We start from the raw sequence: 21685 nt of genomic DNA on the forward strand, positions 1-21685 counted from the left end.
CTAGATAGATAGATAGATAGATAGATAGATAGATAGATAGATAGATAGATACTTTATTTATCCACTAGGGGAAATTCATGTAAAGAAACATGTCTATGTTTGAGAGGATTTATACTGTAAATGCATTATTTATTATACAACCAAATGTAATATCCATTTCAAGATATTACAAGATACAATGCTTTATAGGAAATACATTATTTTGTGACTTCACTGAGTAGGCCTAACCTTATTTCTTCAGGGACAGACAGTACACATATAGGGAACGTTTTCTGCAAATCAAGGTATGTGCATCAGTGTGGAACTGTAACATATAAATTCATCACATTAAGGCATTTTTACCAGCCTGAAATCCACAACTGTTCAATTGAGTTGGTCTTAGTTGCCTTCTACTACATCCTGTAAACAACATGCTTTGGATGGACTATGGGTGGTGCTATATGCCCAGTCATCTGTACAAAGGTGTGAGCAATGACTTATAACTTGTTCAGGGCCTCTCACTTGCTTGATCCAAATGTATTCATATGGAAAAGTGGTATGTTCTGATGGTGGCCTCCATTTGATTAATGTATATGCTCACAAAAGGTTTGTATTGCCTCTGCCTTAACTTCTTAATTGAAGTCAATTTATAATGGATTTAGAAGTGCTTTGTTTCACAACTTTGAGCTGTTTAACAGTCTATGAAAAATACTTAAAGATAATATTTAAAAATAACACATTTTGGCATTTTTCAGGAGATAAAGGGGCTTATCGGAATACATGACGGTTCGGGTCCGTTGTACGCGCATGCGCATCGTAGCGCCACACAGCCCGCGCCGGTGGTGAATGCAACTGGGAGAAATTCAACTGCGTGATCTGGAGCAGACAGGCGGAGGCGGCGGTGCCTGCACTGTAAAGGGATTACACTGCACATTTTACACCCAACCGGACAAAGAGTGATCGGAGAACAGGTAAGAAGCACAATTCGTATCCTCCCCTCGCATTTCAGAGTTTATAACCCCCAATGAAATCGTGAATGTGGCCCGTTTGGTGGATGCATCAACAGCGTAGAGGGTGCGATGCCGCATGTCGGCTTTTTGAGTTCAAAACAAACGTGACGAAGTAGGTAATAAAATGTTATGTTTGTACATTTCGCTGTTCTGTTTGTGCAGTTACCGGTATGTTTCTTGGTCGCCGTGGGATTTTTCACTCGGGGCTTTTAAATGGCTCCGTGGTTTTTCAGTTGGGGAAGTTTAATGCTTTACATTTCCACGCTGCTCGTTCTCAACAGGAAAAGTATGAAAAAGTAGGCCTAGCGCGAGGCCCAGACGAGCTCGGTGAGTGACAGCCGCATGGCCAATCGGATGCGAGTATTCCTCCCCAGTGAGTTTTTTCGACCAGTCGTACTCGCCCAAGTCAGTGACGTGGATAGCCGTTTCTCTCGCGCTACGCCCACTGGTTATAAAACACCGGACAATAAAGTGTCAGTAGCGGTAGAAGTGGTCAACAATAGATTACCCGGATCAACGTGAGGCAACATGTTGTCGTCGTGTTTTCTGTGATAAATCACTGATATATGTGAACAGTAGCGACTGAGTGCTTGAAACAAATTATAACAATGTGGGGTACCGTTTTCTCCATTTATTACAGTAAAATATCGACCTACAATTAAACGAATCGTTACAAAATGTGTCTTGTAGCCTCACGTTTAAACGGTCGATTACTATCCGTTTCCTGACTGCGGATAGTGCCATCAACTCGGTGTGTGCCCTGTCTGTGTCGCCGTCGTCTGTCTGGCTCTCTGCAGGCCGTTAAAATACCAAATTTCACGTTTAATGTCGTATTTTACTGAATAGGATGTTGTTCGGTCTTGGATGTCGCGCTCGGCATCTTAATGCAAAAGACGGATGAACCCAAAGGTGTCTTTACCATTGTCTCCTATTGTGTCTATTCGTGAAATCGGCTGACCAGAAAACACGTGGGCCGAGTAGTGTGAAGATATCCGGTTTGTGGGTTTCACTGAGAGCCAATAACTCCACTATGGTGAACCGAGTCGACCTGGAAAAAAAGTAAGGCGTTGTGATATATAATGTAAATCTTTTAGCCTTTAATAAAGGGTGCCGACATCAGTCCGTCCGTTGTGATTTGTATGTCTGTCAAAAGAGGCTCTGTCGCGGGGGGTGGGGGGCATTGTATTTTCTGTTAAAACAAAAAGCCAAGCCTTTTATTATGGACGAAGGGCTGAACACCTCCCGTCGACTACGGCCTGTATTTGATGTGATACATAGACAAGATCCCAATGAAAGATGGATGTGCTGTTAAATCAGTCAAGTTATCTTGGTGCATAACTGCCTCCTTACTGTACTGGTGGGTGCTTACCACCCACCTTAGCATAGTGAAAGCTATGCTATGTTAGCTTAGTCACTGTTGTACCTTCTCTCTTTGGGCCTTCTTGATAGGGAATTGAAGAGCACTGAAATTAGATAATGCTTATTTTTATTTATTTACTCCCATGAGCAAAGTGTGAGTTCGTTCCCAGATCACTGAACATCTGGTATTAGTTACACATTTCACCACCATTTATGTGAAGGGCATGGCTCACCTTAAAATGTCAGTTTTCCCTTGCTGTACACTGTGTTGTACCATCTTTAAACATGTGTAAACTGTAGTTTGTGTGTGTCTACACTTGTAATATCTTTTCCCTGCCTGGACTGCATTATTGTTCTGTTGGCATACAGTGGGAGTGGCTTACTTGACTATTTAACACCAAAATTGATACTCAGGTGCAAAGCTGTCTTTTTCCACCTTCCTCTGTCAAAACAATTGTTAGTAATGACCTGGGAGAGACAGAGTGGACTGCAAGATTGTCTGTCCTTGCCCTCGATAGTCAAGTGTGTTGTGTTCTTTGCAAGACACACCGTGTTTATTAGTAGTGTATCCAAGGTCATATGGGTATAGTTTTGATTGGTGTTCCTTGGTTTGTGTGTGTGTGTGTGTGTGTGTGTGTGTGTGTGTGTGTGTGTGTGTGTGTGTGTGTGTGTGTGTACAGGAAGGGAGCCTTGATGTGGGCAGTATGAGTAAGACGCCCCCTAACAGAAGAGGGATAACATTTGAGGTGGGAGCTCAGCTTGAGGCCAGAGACAGCCTCAAAAACTGGTGAGTCATGGCCTCGCTCATTCCTCTCCATCCATGTTCACTTCCCACTCTCTCACTTAAATTCTCATGCTTTCCTTTCTGTGCTCTGGGTTAGCTGTTCTGTGTGTCTTCAAAGATTAAAAGATTAAGAAAAGGGTGCAGTAAGCCACTCAGATCTTTTATTGCATCATTGCTCTTCTATCAGTAAACAACAGCTGGTAGTGTGTGTGTGTGTGCGTGTGTTTGTGCGTGTGCTCAAGTAGCCAGCAAACCAGCCATCGACCTGGATTAATAATGAAGGACTGAAAAAGGATTTTTAAATCATATTGTAAATTATTTTAAGGGTATAATATACTAAAATACAAATGAGAATGATCATTGTTACACAAGCAAAGATGTTTATTTTTTAATTAAACCCACATGTGACCTTGGCTTCGAGCACAACAATGTGATCAGCCTTTTTTAGTGGACTAGTAAAACCTACATATAAATCGGTGCCCCCCGGAAGTTAATACATTCTTATACTAATTACTCTACAGTATCAGTTATTAATTGCATTACACATTACATGACCTCACTCCTTTTTATGGACACAGAAATACAGTTGATATTGGTTCTCCTAGACAGCTACTCGCACAAAGGCAAATGAGGTCAACACCCAAGGAGTCAGAATAAGAGATTGTTTTGGAGGTTGTAACTTTGGGTGTAACCTCATTGTGTTTCTTTATGTTTTACAAAACCTGTTCATTTCTATTGACTTCCCACCCTCATTATGTGTATGAGATTAAGGATAAGTAACTTAAACATGTAGAACTACCCTTCTATCAATCAATCTCAACCCTAATTGCATCCCAATCCTGATCATTGAATTTCTTTTGTCCACTAGGTATGCTGCCAATATAGAGAAGATTGACTACGAAGATGAAAAAGTACTAATCCATTACCGTCAGTGGAGCCACCGCTACGACGAGTGGTTTGACTGGACAAGTCCCTACCTGAGACCCGTGGAGAGGGTCCAGCTGAGGCGACAGGGCCTGCCAGACGACGCTCCAATACCTGTAAGCTAAGAACATTGCTCATGCTTTGTTTGCCCTGTGGTGCGTAGACAAATTGGAAGTTCTTCACCGCTTCTAGGTTATCTTGTGTACTTCTAGCCTTTGTTCCACAGTGTATTTATACATATAGTAGAGGGGCTCTTTATCTGTATTTCTTTGAAAAAAAAAAAACTGGGGTTTAATTGCATAAGCTAAATGTGTATCTGCTACTTGCAAGTTAAATTTGAGTATTGTGTCATTTTAATAAAGATGACTTTGTTGGTATTAAACAGCGCCAACTCCCATGATGTTTTTACAAGATGCCCACAGTATGTCCTAGATTGAATGTCTTTGTCCTTCTTCCAGGGTTTTCATGTGAATGACAAGGTCCTAGCCAGCTGGTCAGACTGCCGTTTCTATCCCGCTAAGGTCATTTCGGTCAATAAAGATGGTGGGTATTAATAATCTCTGTTTTTAGTTTTTAGTAGGACTACCTTAAAATGTTTTCAAAAAAGAAACTAGTATTGTATAGCATTCAATGATAGCAAAATGGCTTTCTCTTTAACTGGGAAAAGAAACTGTGAATATAGATCTGTCTAATTAACAATTACTGAAGTTATCATAGGAGAATATCTCACACTAAGAACAGAAAGAGCAATTGAGGCACAGCTACTTCAGACCTAGTCTGTAAGCAGCTACCTGACTAGCAGTTGGATGGACTGTATATAAAGCATGGTTTGCAACAGCTTGTTCTCCTTTATCCCTCTCAGCATCCTACACTGTGAAGTTCTATGATGGCGTCATCCAGACAGTGAAGGGGATACACGTGAAGCCATTTATTAAAGAGGTAAATTTAATTGGTAAACATAGATCGATAATTAATCTTGTATACATATGTGACACACTCTTTGTTTATTGTTTGTGTTCTGTCAATCATCACCTTGAGCATCATTTTCAACTCTTGTTTCTTAAACTAACTCTTTGTCCTGCTCACAAATAGAGAGGTGGTGGTGGAAAGTCTAGGTCCTCGGAAAGGAACATGGTTAGGGGGCTCCCAAACCGCAGAGACAGGAGGACTCGGGAAAACGGAGGTCCCAAAAACAAGCGCGCCAGACGAAGCACTTCTGACCAGGAGGACAGCAACAGTGAGGATGAGGAGTTGGAAGAGGGGATGGTGAACGAGAAGAACAAGAAAACAAATGGTGAGCTGGAAGCTGCGCCCACTATCAAACAAGAAGAGGAAATATCAGAGCAAACAGATCAGAACAAGTCCAGGGATGCAGAAAAGGGGACAGGACTCACAAATGGAGTAAAGCTTGAGGAAGATGACAAACAAAATGATGACAGTTGTCATGTAAACGGAGAGGTGAAGGAGGAACAGGTGGAAACGGAAGAGAGTGGAACAAAGCCATATACAGAGTCACCCAAGCCATACACAGAGTTACCCACTCAGCCGTCAGCACAGACAGAGCAGGTGTCCGTCACTATGACAACCACAGAATCCAGTGATGACATGGAGCAGAAGGCAAACGTCCAATCGGAAAGCTCTCAGCCTGCAGCAGATGTGCCACCCCCTCAACCTGTGAAACGTAAGTGTTAATGACGTAAATTAGCAGAAATGTTTTCACTGGATCCGACCGATTGTAAAATAAGTAACTGAATGCAGTAAATATTACATAACATCAGGGTGTATTTTCAAGTGAATAAATCAGTGGGTTTTTTTGATAGCGGTAAGGAAGCAAGGTTTCCACAACCCCAACAGATTCAGCAGAGAACCATGTGAGTACACCCCAACACTTGGTAAACAAAGAGTCATCACTTGCATTCTTCGATATACTTCCTTCACACATCTCACTTTTGTTGTTCTCTATTTTAGTGTACCGTGTTATCAAAAACCAACCTCCTCCCGTCCTATCCATCAACCTCGACCACAACCCATTTAAGTGCAGCGCTCCTGGCTGCACAAAGTCATTCCGTAAGGCTAAGCTGCTGCACTATCACATGAAATATTACCACGGCGAGGAGCAGCCTCCCGAGGAGGAGCGCAGCCCCACCAGAAGCGTCCAGACCAGGGCCTCTGAGAAACAGGCTACAGCCACCGGTTTGGATGGTGCGAAGAGAAGGCGCACCATCTCTGCCTCTATGCGTGAGTTCCTCTGCAATTATACTTTTGTCCCAATTGAAGTCACAGAGGAAGAGTTTTATAGTAAACTGGGTCATCTGCTATTTCTGCTATTCTCAAACCAAAATGTCTGTCATACAATTGTAAAATCAGAAATGGTGAATTATGACATGATGTGATTACTTATCATACACCTTTAAAACAAGGCTGAATAGTAAGTATACTGCACCTCCAGCCTTGCATAAACATTAGGGCTTTAAGCTTATAATTGCCCTTCCCTTTGACTTTGCTCAGAGTCTGTTGGAGGTGCCATAGCTCCCCGTGGTGAGGTGAAGACAGCAGGCAGACGCACATCAGCCCCACCTGCAGTCAACACCCAGGGCCATCAGCAGAGGGCACTGCTGAGAGAGAAGAGCAAGGAGAACCAGCTGGACAGGAACGGATGCCAGCAGCAGGACAAGGACTCAGACAAGAGTGGCTTTGACATTGGTCAGTATGATGCTGTCAGAAGGTGTCGTTTATTAGGTGAAAAAGACTGCATTGTGTGTTACATAGAGACTTACCTCTTGTTAGTTTCCCTTCTTTCAGTACATATCTGCTGATAGAATAGTAACCTCTCGTGTTAAATGTTCACACGGGGCTTAACTTCTGCCACTTAACGGTCCCCAGGGTCAGTAAAAGACAAACTGAAAGAGAAACCGAAACAGAAGGACTTCCTCCGCATTAAACTAAAGAAGAAGAAGAAGAAAAAGAAGGCCAAGTCTGGTAAGAAGGGGTCGCTGGCATCGGGCCTCCTCACATCTCTGCTGCTCTGCATGTGCATTCACTGTGACATTGTGGAAATGGCTAATCTGCAAAGCATGAAGTACTCCATTCACTCCTCTTGGTTTGGTGGCTGAGCCCCTGTGTGTGGGAGAAGTGTTACCTCTGTCGCTGGCCTCTGTCACTCCATTTTGCCAAACAAAAAGCTCCAACTCATTTCTTCTACCTCTGTTAATCATAGTTTTTACACTTTAATGTGACAGTACTGGAGATGAAAAGCCAGGTTTTATTGTGGCATGGATAGTGACTAATCCAAACACAATTTAAACACTGTTTTCTCTTATTCCTTAAACACTAGTGTGTTGGGCATAGACACATATATGTATAGGCTACCTTACACTGATTGGTTATGTCACACAGTTCAAAGGCCTGAAATGTGGGCCATATGGAGTTTCTCAAATTGAGTCTCCCAGACTGTTTTTGAGTCTATCATGTGTCCATAATGTTTGTTGTGCCACGTTTTGTCACCTCCTGATGGGCGTTTGTTTAGCATTTTCAAAGTTGACATTTTTGTTCTACGTCTGCTTCCCCCCCTCCCTGTATTAACAGACTACACAGGTAGTGAGGAGAATATTGACATCTCAGTATTGGGTCTTCAGTCCAAATTGAATGTCCCACTCAAATCCCCCCCCTCACACAATCACAAGCCTGAGGCCTACCCCAGCAGGCCCGGATACAGCTACTCAGAACAGATACATGTGGATGGTGGGTATATCTATGACTGTGTGTATGTGTGTGCGCATATTAGTTTGTGTGTCTGTGTGACTGTACATGGCCTCCTCTCCCCTCCATTCTTCTATTTCCTTTGGATTCAATCCATCATGCGGTTGTTTTAGTTTGATCTGCATCACACTTATTATCTGTGTCCAAATGTTATTGTATATAACAGGATAAGACTGCAGCATAAAACTGGCTGCTGTCACAGATAAGATCATGTTTTTGTAACGCTTGGTTGATTGAATCCTGAGCTGTGTTTTGCTGCTACGCCTTGCCTCATCATAATCCACAAATATTCATTAAAACTTGCATAGTGCAACACATTTTTATCTGAGCTAAAATTTAATTCAAACTTAACTCAATCAAGAGAGAAGGAGAAGTTAAATCCCGACAAGTTGTGTGATTCTCATGAAAAACCAATAGTTCTTTTTGTCCCTATTACTGTAGATGAGGATAGCATCAGTGACTGGTCCACTGACAGCTGTGGGTGGAGTGACGATGACTATGGGGTGGATTTGGATGTCACCACACCCCCCCTGAGTGTGGACTCTGGTGCTGTGGACACTAATGACCAGGAGATAGTGCGATGTATCTGTGAGGTGGAGGAAGAGAATGACTTCATGATTCAGGTGAGCCCATTGTTTGTTTCTCACTGCTTATAGTTTGTCTATTTTGACATTGCAAGCTTGTTTTTTAATCTTAGGGCTGTACAAATGTAAAACATTATATGTTATCCTTCCCTCAGTGTGAAGATTGTTTGTGTTGGCAGCATGGCACCTGCATGGGGCTGCTGGAAGAAAATGTTCCAGACAGATACACCTGCTACATCTGCAGAGACCCACCAGGTGAGGGAAAAACAACCCCTTTAATCCAACATTTTTTTGCTGCTCATGTTTGGTTAATCTGGTAGAGGACTGTGTGCCCTTCTTTTTTGAGACAGTGGACAGATGACAATTTGTATTATTAAGTGCACAGTGATTATTTCTATGGGAAAGTATATTTTTAGGAGAAAATTATGCTTTTTTACATTATGATTCTAGCATTCACTTAAAAAAAAATAAATAAAAAAAGAAATTCCAATAAGGCACCAATATTTTTTGAAGGAGTTGGATGGTTTACATAGATTTTTGCTTTAATTTTATGTTCCCATGCATCAAAACATTGTCTTGTTTCCTGCTAAGAGAACAATGTTAACTTCAGGTTACAGTAAACTGGATGTGAATGTGGCCAGTACAGCAAAGAATGTGCTTCCAGTTACTGAAAGTGAACTGGCATTGGCCATTGATTATGCTTCAAATAAACCCTAAAGCATATTAATTTGAGTTCGTCATTAAAAAAGTGAAACTACAGAATGTTTGTGCTGCAGACTGTCTTTTGTCTTATTGATTTTTAAATGGAAACTAAAAATAGCAGGCTGTAATTATTCTCCCCTGGCCTATGCATTCGTTGGATCATAATGCTAAATGATACAGGCTTTTAGGGGCTTAACAAGTGTGTCCACAGTAAACGTGGTAATAAAGAGTGACATAAAAGACTGTTTTAAGTGGCAGTGTGCTCATACTTTGCCATGGTGGAGAAGAGAGCTGGTACGTATGATCATAGTGAGGGAAAGACATCACCTGTAAAACTGAGACTTCTACAATTAAGTATTTGGTGGACTGTGCACCAAGCAAAACCTGCTGCACATCTGTATCCTCTGCTGTGCAGCGTGGTGTATGAGCTGTTTGCGTTTGGACTCTCAATGCTTTAAGCAAAGCAGTCTATAATTTCCTTAAGCCTCTAACAGTGACACTCTAACTAACCAACTATAACAGGAACCAGACATAGCCTAGTTCTTAAAGAGAGACTCTTGATTACCCAACAATGGCTTTACTTATTGTTACAACTCAAAGTCTATTCTAAAGCATTTCTTTTGCATATGATAACATTTTATTGCACTTCCCTTTATCATTCCCAGGTCAGAGGCAGAGTCTGCGCTACTGGTATGATCGCGAGTGGCTGAGTAATGGTCACATGTATGGCCTTTCCTTCCTGGAAGAAAACTACTCTCACCAAAATGCCAAGAAGATCACCACCACCCACCAGCTGCTGGGGGACGTGCACCACGTGGTAGAGATCCTCAATGGGCTGCAGCTCAAGATGAACGTCTTACAGTGAGTACAGTGAGTACAGAAGAACTGTATGAAGGGATAGTTAAGTTGTGGTCTAAACTTTCCTTTTGCCCCTCAGGAGCAACACTCACCCTGACCTGCAGTTGTGGCGGCAGCCATGGAAGCATTTGGAGAGGTCACGGACTGGCTCCGACTCATGTCGGGGCAGTGACGCAGCTCCGTCTCCTGTGACTCCCGATGAGGACATGAGTCGAGGAGAGATTTTAATGTCCAACGCTTTAGAGAAGCTGAGCCGGGCTGCTACAGCTGCCACCTCCTCTTCATCCTGCTCCTCCCCCTTCCCATCCTTCCAAGACTCATACATTACCAGTGAACACTGCTACCAGAAACCGCGGGCATATTACCCAGCGGTGGAGCAGAGGCTGGTGGTAGAGACCCGACAGGGCTCAGAGCTGGAGGACAGCATGAGAAGCACTGAGGAACTCCTGGAGCGGGAGCAGCGCTACGGGAGCCTGCTGGAGACAGACAAGCCCAAATCAACAGGCGCCAGTAACAAGGTTGGGATTTATTTCACAGCAGACAAGGATGTTTGAAGTGCAGCCCGAGTTGTTACTATAAAGTGGTGAAATGAGCGTAACCACTCACACTCCACTGTATGAATGTGTGAATATGTAGATCACATAAGTTATGATAGAGAAAATACTCGATCATCAAACTCGAAGATACGACAACAAACAAAAACTACAAACACATTGAATGCCAGCAGCAAGTGTGGGTGCAGTAACATGTCCACTACGACGTAGTAGAAAAAAAACAAAATGACTGGTGTATGGAGATATTTTGTATCTGACACAGATCATCAGGGACAAGTTGTAGACAGCCAAAAGACTGTGACGGTGCCACACAGCACCAAATGAAAAGAGGAAGCACCTCAAACTTAACTAATCAGCTCAAAGACAGACATCCACATCTGTACATAGAATTCAGGGTGAGTGAGTTTCAGTTTTAACTTTATATCAATGTCCTCAACATGTTCATGTCCTGAAATGTTAGTTAGTGTTTGACCTGCAACAGCTGGTATCTGTTGTAGTGATGGGTGTGTGCGTTTGCAGCAGCCTCTGTTGTTTTCTGTTTTTAGCTGTGGTATCAAATTTGGTATTGCAAATTGTGGAGTTCTGTTGGTATTGGTACAGATTGCCAAATTTCTGCTATCATGACATCCCTAATTACATCTGTCACTCAAGTGATTCAAGGTTGTTGTTCAACCTTTGTTTGACCAAAAATCATGGTATAATTATCCCTTTTGGTTGTTCATGAATTTTGTGCATTGGTTTGGCAGAGGGTTTCATATAATGAGGTCTAAACATGGTTGTAATAAAAATCTTGTTTGATGATTTCACCTGAATGTTTCTAGGCTTCGTTGGGTGGCTCGTGGTCCCAGGCTGAGATGAGGGATGAGGGTGGTAGAGATCCTGGAGAGGCCGCAGACAACAGCAGGCAACAACAGTGGCAGATAAACCTGCTGGATCACATAGATGCAGTCCAGGACGAGGTATCGCACAGGATGGACTTCATTGAGAGGGAGCTGGACGGTAAGAGCTGTGCTGGACTTGAGACTTAGTTACTAACGTTGCCTCTTCAGCAGGGTGGGGAATAACTGAGAGTTATTGTCAAAGGATCATTAAATTTGAGTTTAAAAGGTGAAGGTGTGGGGCCTCGGTGGCTCACCTGGTAGAGCGTGTACATGGACTTAGTCCTAACTGCAGCAGCCGTGGGTTCAAATCAGACCCATGTCCCTTTGCTGTATGTCATCCCCTCTCTCTGTCTTTCCCTGACTTTGTTGTCTATCTGTCACTGTACTATCAAAAATAAAGGCAAAAATGCCCAAAAATATAATTTAACAAAAAAAAAAAAGGTGAAAGTGACACCTGCTTATATCAGAGGCCGATCAGTCCATGAAGTTAGTTAATGTCAGCAGCCAAGTGTTTCATGTTAATAACAATATATTAAGTTTGTGTGCAACAAAGTCAGTTCTGCAATTTTTGACCGGATGAGGTCACGGAGGATCAGCTAGTAGATAATGCTAATAATTGGTCTGTGTAGACATGCCAATGAAGATGTGAAGCCTGCCAGCCTATTACCAATGAAGATTCTTAATAGTGAAAGATAGAAAAATAGAAGTCCACCTAGTCTGACTTTGATGTGTTTCCTGCCTTAGTTTATGGTGACAATATAACATTACTGCAAAGTTCAAAGTTACTCTCTCTATACTGTGAAGTGTAGAAGGCTTTACTGAGGTTTCAGACAGACAGTTAAATGTCACTTGGTGTCGAGCTGAATGCAAACACATTTGCTTTTGATGATGCATGAAATTATGCAACAGCCCAGAGGTCATTGTCATGTACAACTGGCTGTGATGATTGCATCATACCTGGGTTGGGCTGTTCCAGCATACCAAAACACTGTGCTTGAGAATTGTGTAATGTCTTTGTGGATTGAAAGAAACACGTTTGTAACCATGTGCTCATCCCTGGTTCTTCCTCTGCTCCTCATCCTCAGTGCTGGAGAGCTGGCTGGACTACACCGGAGAGCTGGAGCCTCCAGAACCTCTGGCTCGTCTGCCTCAACTCAAACACCGCATGAAACGGCTGCTGACACAGCTGGGCAAGGTGCAGCAGATCGCCCTGTTCAGCTCCACATGAGGGCGTCAGAGAACAGCAGCAGCCTCAGGCACCTCACAGCATGCAGAAGCAATGCAGCGGAGGAAGCTCACAAGTCTCTTTCTGGCTGCAGAAATAACGATATTAATGCAAGTGCAAGGCTCGGATTGTTCAGCACATTCTCTCTGACCTGATTTCTGCTGCTGTTTCTCCCTTTTTTAAAGGGTTTTGTGTGGTGGAATCTGGTGCTACAGCCAGCCAGTGTCTCATATGAATATTTATATGAACATGTATGGAAAGTTAGCATCATAAATCAGGATTAAACACAAAAAGTAACCTCGTAAATGCAGGAGAAAATCCTTAGGACCACATTACACTTCTATGGTTCCCATGCAACTTTAAACCTTCTGAATGCCTTTTTGTCTGAGCTACTGCTTAAAGTTGCCCTGTCTCTCTCAGTACACAGTGCTTTACATGCAGAAGCTTTATATTCGAAATTGCAATCGTTCCTGAACCTCTTTGCAATAGTTTTTTGAACACATTTTCAAATGGTCACTGTCTTTACATTAACCATATCCCAAAGTTAAGTTTGGTCACCTGTCATGCCATACTGTGTTAAAAGTCTTTGCTCTACGTTTGGACAGGTAGTAACTTGAAGACATCCAGTATGTAACGACGCTGTACAAGCAGCCTCTACAAATGATTTGTTATGTTTTTGACCTACTCAAGGGTTTGTTTTATACTACACTGTGAAGTTATTTTTGTCTGGAATCAAAGGCATCTTATTTTCAGCTTTAGAAACGATAACAAGTGTGATTTCCGTTTTGTCTTAAACTGTAATGCTTCTTTCCTAACAGTCCTCATCAGTGTACCAGTTTTATCAGTTAATTTTTATGTGTTTGTCATGTTTCTGTATACCTTACTTCAGTTTGCATCGTTGTCGCTGTAGCACTTGACCTATGATTCACTGAAAACTGTAATGTAGGCTTGTCTCTACTTAACCTAGCATCTTGTGCTTTGTCAATGACAAAACTACTTAGAAGACATGTAAAATTCTTTTTTTCTGTTCATTTTCATCTGTTTATTTACAGCATTTTGGCTGTTTGTAAATATGTTATTCAAAAATGTGCTCTTCTTTATTGAAAACAGTCTCCAAATACAGATATTGTATGCTACTGTACTGTAAGTGTCTGGCTTAGAAGCAGGGAAAATGTCCAAAACAATGCAAACAGATTTGCTGGTACATAAATAAACTATCATTGTTATTAATCACTATGGACACATTCTTGGCTATTTTCTCACTGTGTTTCTGACAGGCTGGGTAATTGAAGAAGAGTGCTCCTTCTCATCCTGTTTATCCAGCTGGTAGTAACTGCCAGAGAAGTCAAAGGTTGCATCATTCAGACTTTGATGTAACATTCTTTGCAGCCGAATTGTTACACAATCACATTGAAATTAAGGGCAGCAGTACTCTAGAGTTTGAAGGTGCAAGCTTGTGAGCAAGTGAACCAGAGGTAATCGGTGCTAAATTCCCTCCTGCTGAGATGCCACCGAGCAAGGCTTTTGAACTCCAGCTCTAAAGTGGTGGTGCTCACGAGCCAAAAACGTCACTGGTTGCACTGGAGAGCTCCATCAATGGGAGGGAGAACTTTATCTGAGTAAAAACACGTCAAAAAGAGGTTGCGTGCATACTTTGATGTAATATTTTTATTGCATAGCCGATTTGTGCAGTTACATAATCAGATTGAAAATAGAAACTTGATGGGAATTCTAATCGGTTAATCTCCAAAATTTGAGCTCTCATCATGTAGTGACACAGCAGGGTAAGTGATATAATTTTGCCCACGAAGAACTTGTAGAGTCAACTCAACACCTCTTGGGCTGAAGGCTCTGGGCTGGGCCTTTACCAAAGGTGGTCTAAAGTTAAAAAGATAAATCAATACAATTATCTTCTTATCAAAAGGCATTTGCTGTCAAACATGTGCTGTCCACCTTTTTCGCCCCAAGACTGATGCAGTTCTATGGGTAAAAAAAAATTGGAAACGTCAACCACCATAAAATCATAATACTTGATTGTGAGGGCAGTTAAGTCATTGAGAACGTAATCTTTTGTTTTCCCTCTACGTCGAGGGAAGACTCGTCTTCGTTATTTCGGAGCAGAGTGAGACCTCTGCCTCCTCCTCCTGTCTGTGGTGTGTAGCGCCTCCTCCTATTGGCTCCTCCGCGGTGTCTGCGACGCAGCGTGTAGTTCCGCCCAGAGTCACATCGAAATACTAGTTGAGACAGAGAAAGCGACAGGCAGGAGACGTGTGTACTGTGTACTGAAATACACCTTTAACCGTTGATTTTCAACAATATACCCAGCAAGGAAAAGAGCAGAACCCTCCGGATACTTATTTCACCGACGAGGTAAGTCTCACATCTGTGTTTTCGCTTAGTATTTTCCCATTCCTCACTTACAGATGTGCCCGATGCCACACGAGATTATCTCAGCTCGCTGGATTTCCCAACCTGTTCGTGTTACTGTCCATACACCGATTCGTTTGTTGGAGAAATGGTGGTAGCCGTTAGAGCAGCAATGAGAAATCGATGTACTAATTAAAAACACATGTTAAAACACCGGCACAAGCCAGATGAACAATGAGCGCGAGCGAAGCGGTTCAGTTAGAAAAACTGCAGTTGGATTGAAATGAGTTCATTGCTGCTGCTCCTCTCAACAGTGATGCGACATAACCATTATTTCCACACAGTATCTTCATTTTGTCAGCGCAGTACGTATTTGTAGTCACTTTTTTTTTTTTTACATTATCTACCAGCTTAATAATAACTTAGGTTTTACTTCAATTTGTAATGAAATGAGGCCGGTCACGATGCGTTACATCTTTAATTTCCGTGCTAAAACAAATAAAGAGATGTTAGCCAAACAGCTCATAGCGATATGTATTAAATACATTAACACAATAAAAAAATTCACAACCAAAGTCCCTGTGGGAAGAGGTATTATCCTTATTTACCATACCGTTATACTGAAAAAATGAACAGGGTTAAGGTTATAAATTAATAACTAAATGCAATAAAACACTATTTGTACCTTTATGTTTATTAGAGGAATATTAACATGATTATGTTTGCAGTAATTTTTCTGTGGAGTTTGGCAGGAGACCTTTGGATAAAAAGGCCCAAGTCTGTGTGTTGGTTGTGTGACTTGTCATCTCTAATGTAGATAATTCTTTTTATTCTGCACATTTTTTTCCAAACACTGTCCCAGTCTAGACTGGGCAGATCCATCATTATTAATCAGATGAATCACAGTGATGTAGCTGCAGGCATTACACCATTCAGACACCACATGAGTAATGACAATGTCACTGGTGGCCATGCGAAGGTCACACAGGTGGGAGGTGTAACAGGGTGGGCATCAGGTGTTTCCCCTTTCTAAAAGTAACCACTGTCATCTTGTGATATATATTTTCAAAGGGCAGTGTGTGCTATAGTTCCCAGTAAAACTATCAGGATTAATTTGGATCTCAAAGTAAGTCTAGTTATAGGACATTAAATAAAACCATGAATTACCATGAAGGTCATTCTAACCTTTGTATTAAGCACCACAGAAACACTATCTGTATATTGAAGCTTTAATTCTGATATCAAATTGTGTACATTTTAGTATGTTCTAGTTTCATGGTGGTGGTAGTAAATTCAGGTGCTCTCTCAGGTGATCTCCCACAATGCCCTCAACAGTATCACATGATCATTAAGGCTTGAATGGAGCTTACACAACAGGCATCGGCCAGGCATTTGTTGTCACTCACAACATTGTTGCGACAGACTGTTGTTCAGACTAGAGAAGCCAATAGATAACAACCTATAAACAGATAGCTGCTTTCTTTAAGCTGACCTCCAAATCAGTCTTTTGTTGTGAAAGCAGCAGACAGAGTAGATTGGGGGTAGTTTATTATTTATATTGGTTTATTGCCATATTGTTGGAAGCGCCCTGGCCCTAGTTGATTATTACAGTAAAAAACTACTGCTTAACTAATGGGAGTGTCAAAAGTTGTTTATTAAGCTATACATTGTACTTGGGGTTTTGAAATGTGGAGAAAATGTGTTCATCTGGTCTCTGTAGGCTCCAACTATTAGCACCCACTGAAAGTTTCAATAATTTAAAACGGGTTTATGCACTTTATTGCAACACTTGGTTTTAAAACTGTCAAATTTGCTCATATTCTTTTAAACTGTGGAGGGACTCCTCCTTCCACAAGTGCTCAGAGAAATGAAAACAAAATTACCCCAGGCTTTCAGAGTGCAAACAAAGGCAGCACAATGCATCACTTATGTACTATACGTAAAATTATACTGTAAGTAAGTGATGTAAAGTAATTTGTGTGTCGGCATCAAGGAACGGCACTATTAAGGTGCCTTTCAGCCTGGATTACAATTTACACATGATGTATTACAGGGATTACAGAGTACATAAAAGTGAGAAATGCTCTCGTAGAAGAGGATTTCTTGCAGGGATGAATGTCAGCGAATAACGCTCACTGGAGAGATGGAGACAGTAATTAAGCCACTGTGCTGACAGTCAGTCTGCCTTGTGTTCACACTCACCTCAGCATTACTGTGTGTATTGGTTTGCCAGCCCTGCAGCGCAAAACATAACCTGTGCCAGACAGGGACATTTACTGCAACTTCTTCTCATAATTGGAAATACCTCTGTGGTCATCAGCACATCTTTGTCTTGTTTTGTTAGATACAACTTACAGGTTTGTGTTTTTTTTTTTTTTTTATTTATTTATTTATTTTTTATTTGTAGCCATGAGAATGATGTTCACACTGTATTGCGCGTCTCACCCTTTCTCCCGGAGCTCTAGTGACACTGCTGTGTTTTTGTAACTGAACTGCATCTGTAACTTTAGTTGCACCAGGCCTAGAGTTACAGGACAAGCTCTGCACAGCAGCTTCAAGCTTTCAAAGCAAAAGCAGCTGATGCACACACACCTCTGTTCCAGGTTAACTTCCTCAATTTCCTTTGACCCTGGCTGAACAGCATATGCAGACAGCTATCCCATCTATCCCTGTTCTATCATCTGTCTTTCCTGAAACGGTGTAATTGAGGATAAATACAGCAGACAAATGAATGACAAAACACCAGTGACAGTCGCTAGCAGGCTTGTGTGAAGCAGTGACAGTGTCCACATATTTTCAGACGCTCTTATCTGCTGGATCACACCCCAGCTGGAAGGAGGACTTTTTCTGTCTCCATTTTCTCTATCAGCATCAGCAATAATATCAGCAGGTGGCGATGAGGAGAGGCAGAGCACAGGTGGTAAGCTTGTTGATCCAAAGTGTTGGATACGAGCCAAGCTGGACCTCTGGATGCCCTGAACTGTCCTTCAGTGCCACTCGTCATTTGGGATCATATATTTTAAGAACCACCCCTCTTACACCTGCACACATTGCATTGCATCAAGTCTCAGTCTCCTCTTTTCCACTTTGATTTCCTTCGTCCAAATTACAGCTCTTTCTTGTTCCTTAATGTTAATCGAACTATATCCAATCTGAAAAATCGAACTGTGTTCATCCTGAATATGTGTGTGAATACCAAGAGATGGAGAGTAAAGAAAGAGGATGTTTTGTGACACATCCCTTTCATAGATACAAATAAGCTGGCACACACACACTGCACACTCAGCTCTCTAAAGTTAAACATGTTAGCAGGATACAGCTTTTTTTTACAATGTCTCATGGTCGGCTGCGCACGGTATGAATCATTTCATCCTCTACTTGCTTTAATGGTTTAGGGAACACCCAGGAAAGTTAAACGGTTTAGTGGTTGTTATTGTGACGGAGCAAATGGCAGATACAGCGCCCTGGTGGTTTGAAGATCCTCCCCCTCAGGCTGTGTTCCTGCTAGAGGCTGTTAAAGTCAGACAGATGATTTGTAAAGACCCAATCATCAAACGCTGGAACATCACTTGGAGAGATCGGGTTCCTGGTGAGTGTGCGTGTGGCTCAGTGTGAGTAGTGACTTGTACATGTTACACATATTAGAATGTGTGAAGAAGAGAAATAACTGTCTGTGCCTTTGTTTGAGTTATTTGATGCTTAATCACTGTATTGAAAGTTAATGAAAAGCATTTAAGCATCCCAAAAGCAGAGTGGAAACTAAGCTGACAGGTAAAATATTCTACGTTGCGTTGGCTGTTGTGATAAGAAGAGAATGCCGTCATGTAAATGATGCTGAAAAAGGTCATTCGATTTCAGCGGCGCCACCAGCTGAGCTGGGGATGGCTTAGCCCCCCCCCTTTGTGGTTGCCAAGGACACCGCCGACCTCCACAGCGAGCATTCGCGAGGCAAGGCGCCAGAGGAGCCACCTCTGTGTTTCTCTGGGAGATTGAGTTGTCAGTAATCAGTCATTGTGACCACATGGATAACTCTGTTAGCAGAGGCTGTGTTCCTGTGAGGCAACAGGCCTCTTAGCACTGATTCATACAGCAAGACATGCAGAGATGTGTTCTAATACAAAGTCTGGTTGTATACACAGGCAGATGACTTTGCTATCTCTGGACACAAGGGCTCTCATGTCTCTGCTCTGTTAATGTTTTATGGAAGCGGTTTCTAATGTTTCCACTGAGCTTGTTGAACTGATGCTGTGGGTGGGTGGGTGTGTGAGTGAGCTGCTGGCCGGACTATACAGATGGTCTCGCTGCTGCCTCCACAGCTGCCCTTCGGCCAGTCTGACCGCAGTCTACAGATCGTGCTGTGCCTCCAGCAGGAGTCCGCTGTTGTGGAAGCCCTGCCCCCTCACATCCACCAGCTGAGACCCAGTACACACATACACTAGCATCCCTCTTGCACTTTGTCTTTCTCTGTGTTGTCTGCACAAGTGAGCATGGCAGAGGAAATCCCCACAGACTGAGTGGCAGCTAGTCTAGCGTAGCAGAGAAGGGGCAGGTACTCTATTAGCAGCACTGAGTGCAGGCCTGACAGGCTTGGCCATTCAGTCTTATTTATAGCCAGATATCAGGAGGAGCTCAGCCAGGAGAGACTCATTCAGCCAGGCTCACACCTCTCTCTGATCTATCACAGCAGATTTATCTAGACTCATCTGACTCTTGGTGCCCCCGCCCCCCGCCCTGTAGTGATGATATGTTTTGTTTTTTTCCCCCTTAACATCATCCTTCTCCCATGCCTTCCTTTGTTCCTTTGTGTGAGACCTGTCTATGCTAATGTTTATTGATTTATTGATGAAATGTGTCATGTTGCTACAGCTATCAAAATTGCTGTGTGTTGCCATTATCTTATTAGTCTATTTATCGTCATTAGAAAGGATCAGCTGTGGTAGAGCCTTGCAGGTTATTTTGTGGAGTCAAAGGAAAGATGAAAGACATCATTCATTTGTGTGTGTGTGTGTGTGTGTGTGTGTGTGTGTGTGTGTGTGTGTGTGTGTGTGTGTGTGTGTGTGGCAAACACAAGATGAATATACTGTACATTCCAATAGGAGTCATTGATGTCTTTTGTAGGGTTGGGTGATGTGAACTAAAATCTGTATCGCAATAAATCATTACAGGACACAAGCACTTTTAAGAGTCAAAACACACTGACCCATGAGAATCACTTAAAATTGATATTCAGCTGGCTGTGGGGACCACTTCTTTACTCATACGTAAAGGCCAGAATAGATGTCTGGGTGACTCTGAGGCTATATAATACAATGTACTGTGCAGGGAGAAACATGGAAGGGCTGACTCACACACCAAGGCCTTATATATCATACACATACAAAATTAATAACTGCTACTTACACTTCCTTGTCTGACACAGGCCTAATGGATAAATTGAGCTTCCGGTTTGCTGGTTTGAAACATTACTTCACCGATGGAAAATATTGCTGTTGGTCTCTGGGTCCGTATTAATGCAGTAAATTTAGCATGCCACTGGAATTTATGACATATAATTTCACAAACCACAGCACTGTATTAGCCAGTCGGTTGTCCTCTGAGACTCTCTAGTTGTGTGCGTCTTCATGTACGAGGTGAAGCATGCTGATGATGCCAATAGATATGTGGTTATAAATCAGTACAGCCAGATGCTGCTCTTTAATCTCATAAGACCATTAGCAGATAAAATGGCCCCTGACAGAATAATGTAATTCTTTAAAAGCCCTCAGAGAGTAATGAGAGGGGTCTTGCACTCAGTGGCCCTGCAGGATTAGATATGTGTATGTGGGTATATATGGTAGGTGTTAATGTTGATGTGTGCATATCTGAGACTGTGTGTGTCTGTATGGACATTATGTGCCCGTTTACATGGATGTGTGTTTGTGAGTGCTACAGAGACGGTCCCCAATCCTGCATAGAGTGTAGAGGTTCGGATTAGGGTGTGTGTAGAGGGGGATCCTCTTTTTGGCAGACATATCAGTGCAGTGGCTGCTACGTGCCAATGAGTGTCTTTGCTGGGGAACCAGACTTTTCTTCACAGACACACACATACACAGAAATATTCAAGTGATGGAAAATAAGTTTAGGATTTCCTCTATTAAAAGATGCAGCTGTTCGGCTTATTATACAGATGTTTTGAGGAGGCAAACATGCGCACTGAGTGAATATCACAACCTAGAAGACAAGGTCACAAATCTCCTCCCACACACAAATGCAATAGGATGCGTATGAGCGTTTTATACCTTCACAGTAGCACTTGCAATATTGTTCTTGTGTGTGTTATCTCCCATGTCCCATCCAAGTACAACCTCTGCTACATTTTTATCACTTGCATTATGAGTTATGACTGGCCCCAGGCTCAGGTTTCAAATGTGATGGTGACTTAGAGAGTGTGCCATCAGATTCGGTTTTCCAAAGAAGGGATAAGTCAATCATAGTAATGCAGTATTTAGCGTTTATTAGACCTTTTTAATCCTGGATGGATCAAACAAGAAGTTTGGTATTTTGAGGATGAACATTTGTTTCTCTTATTAAATGTCTTAAAATAACTTCTAGCAGAGTGAGTCACTTGTTTTGCTTTGTCTTCGCCTCAGTGGTCCTCTGCATATATAGTATCTGTGTGTATAAATGTGAACTTATACCTGAGCAGGATCTGCATCTCAA

The 21685-nt window shown here is 42.2% G+C and overlaps 2 protein-coding genes across 5 annotated transcripts in view; both read left to right on the plus strand.

Moving 5' to 3' along the window:
- Nucleotides 1–801: 801 nt before the first annotated feature.
- On the plus strand, nt 802–13852 carry phf20a (PHD finger protein 20, a). Of its 3 annotated transcripts, none has more exons than XM_023399010.2 (17): nt 802–950; nt 3029–3135; nt 4001–4172; nt 4515–4599; nt 4919–4995; nt 5149–5737; nt 5877–5927; nt 6025–6294; nt 6565–6759; nt 6940–7035; nt 7642–7797; nt 8257–8438; nt 8555–8654; nt 9767–9962; nt 10039–10477; nt 11335–11512; nt 12480–13852. In XM_023399010.2, the coding sequence occupies exons 2-17, from the start codon at nt 3053–3055 to the stop codon at nt 12620–12622; spliced, it is 3012 nt and encodes a 1003-aa protein (XP_023254778.1). In that variant the 5' UTR covers nt 802–950; nt 3029–3052; the 3' UTR covers nt 12623–13852. The 3 variants fall into 3 exon arrangements, with proteins under 3 accessions (XP_023254778.1, XP_023254781.1, XP_023254779.1); XM_023399011.2 differs by lacking the exon at nt 802–950 and adding an exon at nt 1508–2048; XM_023399013.2 differs by lacking the exon at nt 7642–7797 and having other exon boundaries at nt 912–950.
- A 984-nt stretch (nt 13853–14836) lies between these two features.
- ndrg3a (ndrg family member 3a) overlaps nt 14837–21685 on the plus strand; it is a 33790-nt gene continuing 26941 nt past the window's right edge. For both annotated transcript variants that reach the window (XM_023399036.2, XM_023399037.2), the window contains exon 1: nt 14837–14989. The gene's annotated coding sequence lies outside the window, so the exon portion shown is untranslated. The remainder of the gene's footprint in view (nt 14990–21685) is intronic.

The sequence above is a fragment of the Seriola lalandi genome, unplaced genomic scaffold, assembly GCF_002814215.2.
Source record: "Seriola lalandi dorsalis isolate HSWRI2012SDOR001 ecotype SW California unplaced genomic scaffold, Sedor1 jcf7180002050280, whole genome shotgun sequence".
Taxonomy (NCBI): Eukaryota; Metazoa; Chordata; class Actinopteri; order Carangiformes; family Carangidae; genus Seriola; species Seriola lalandi.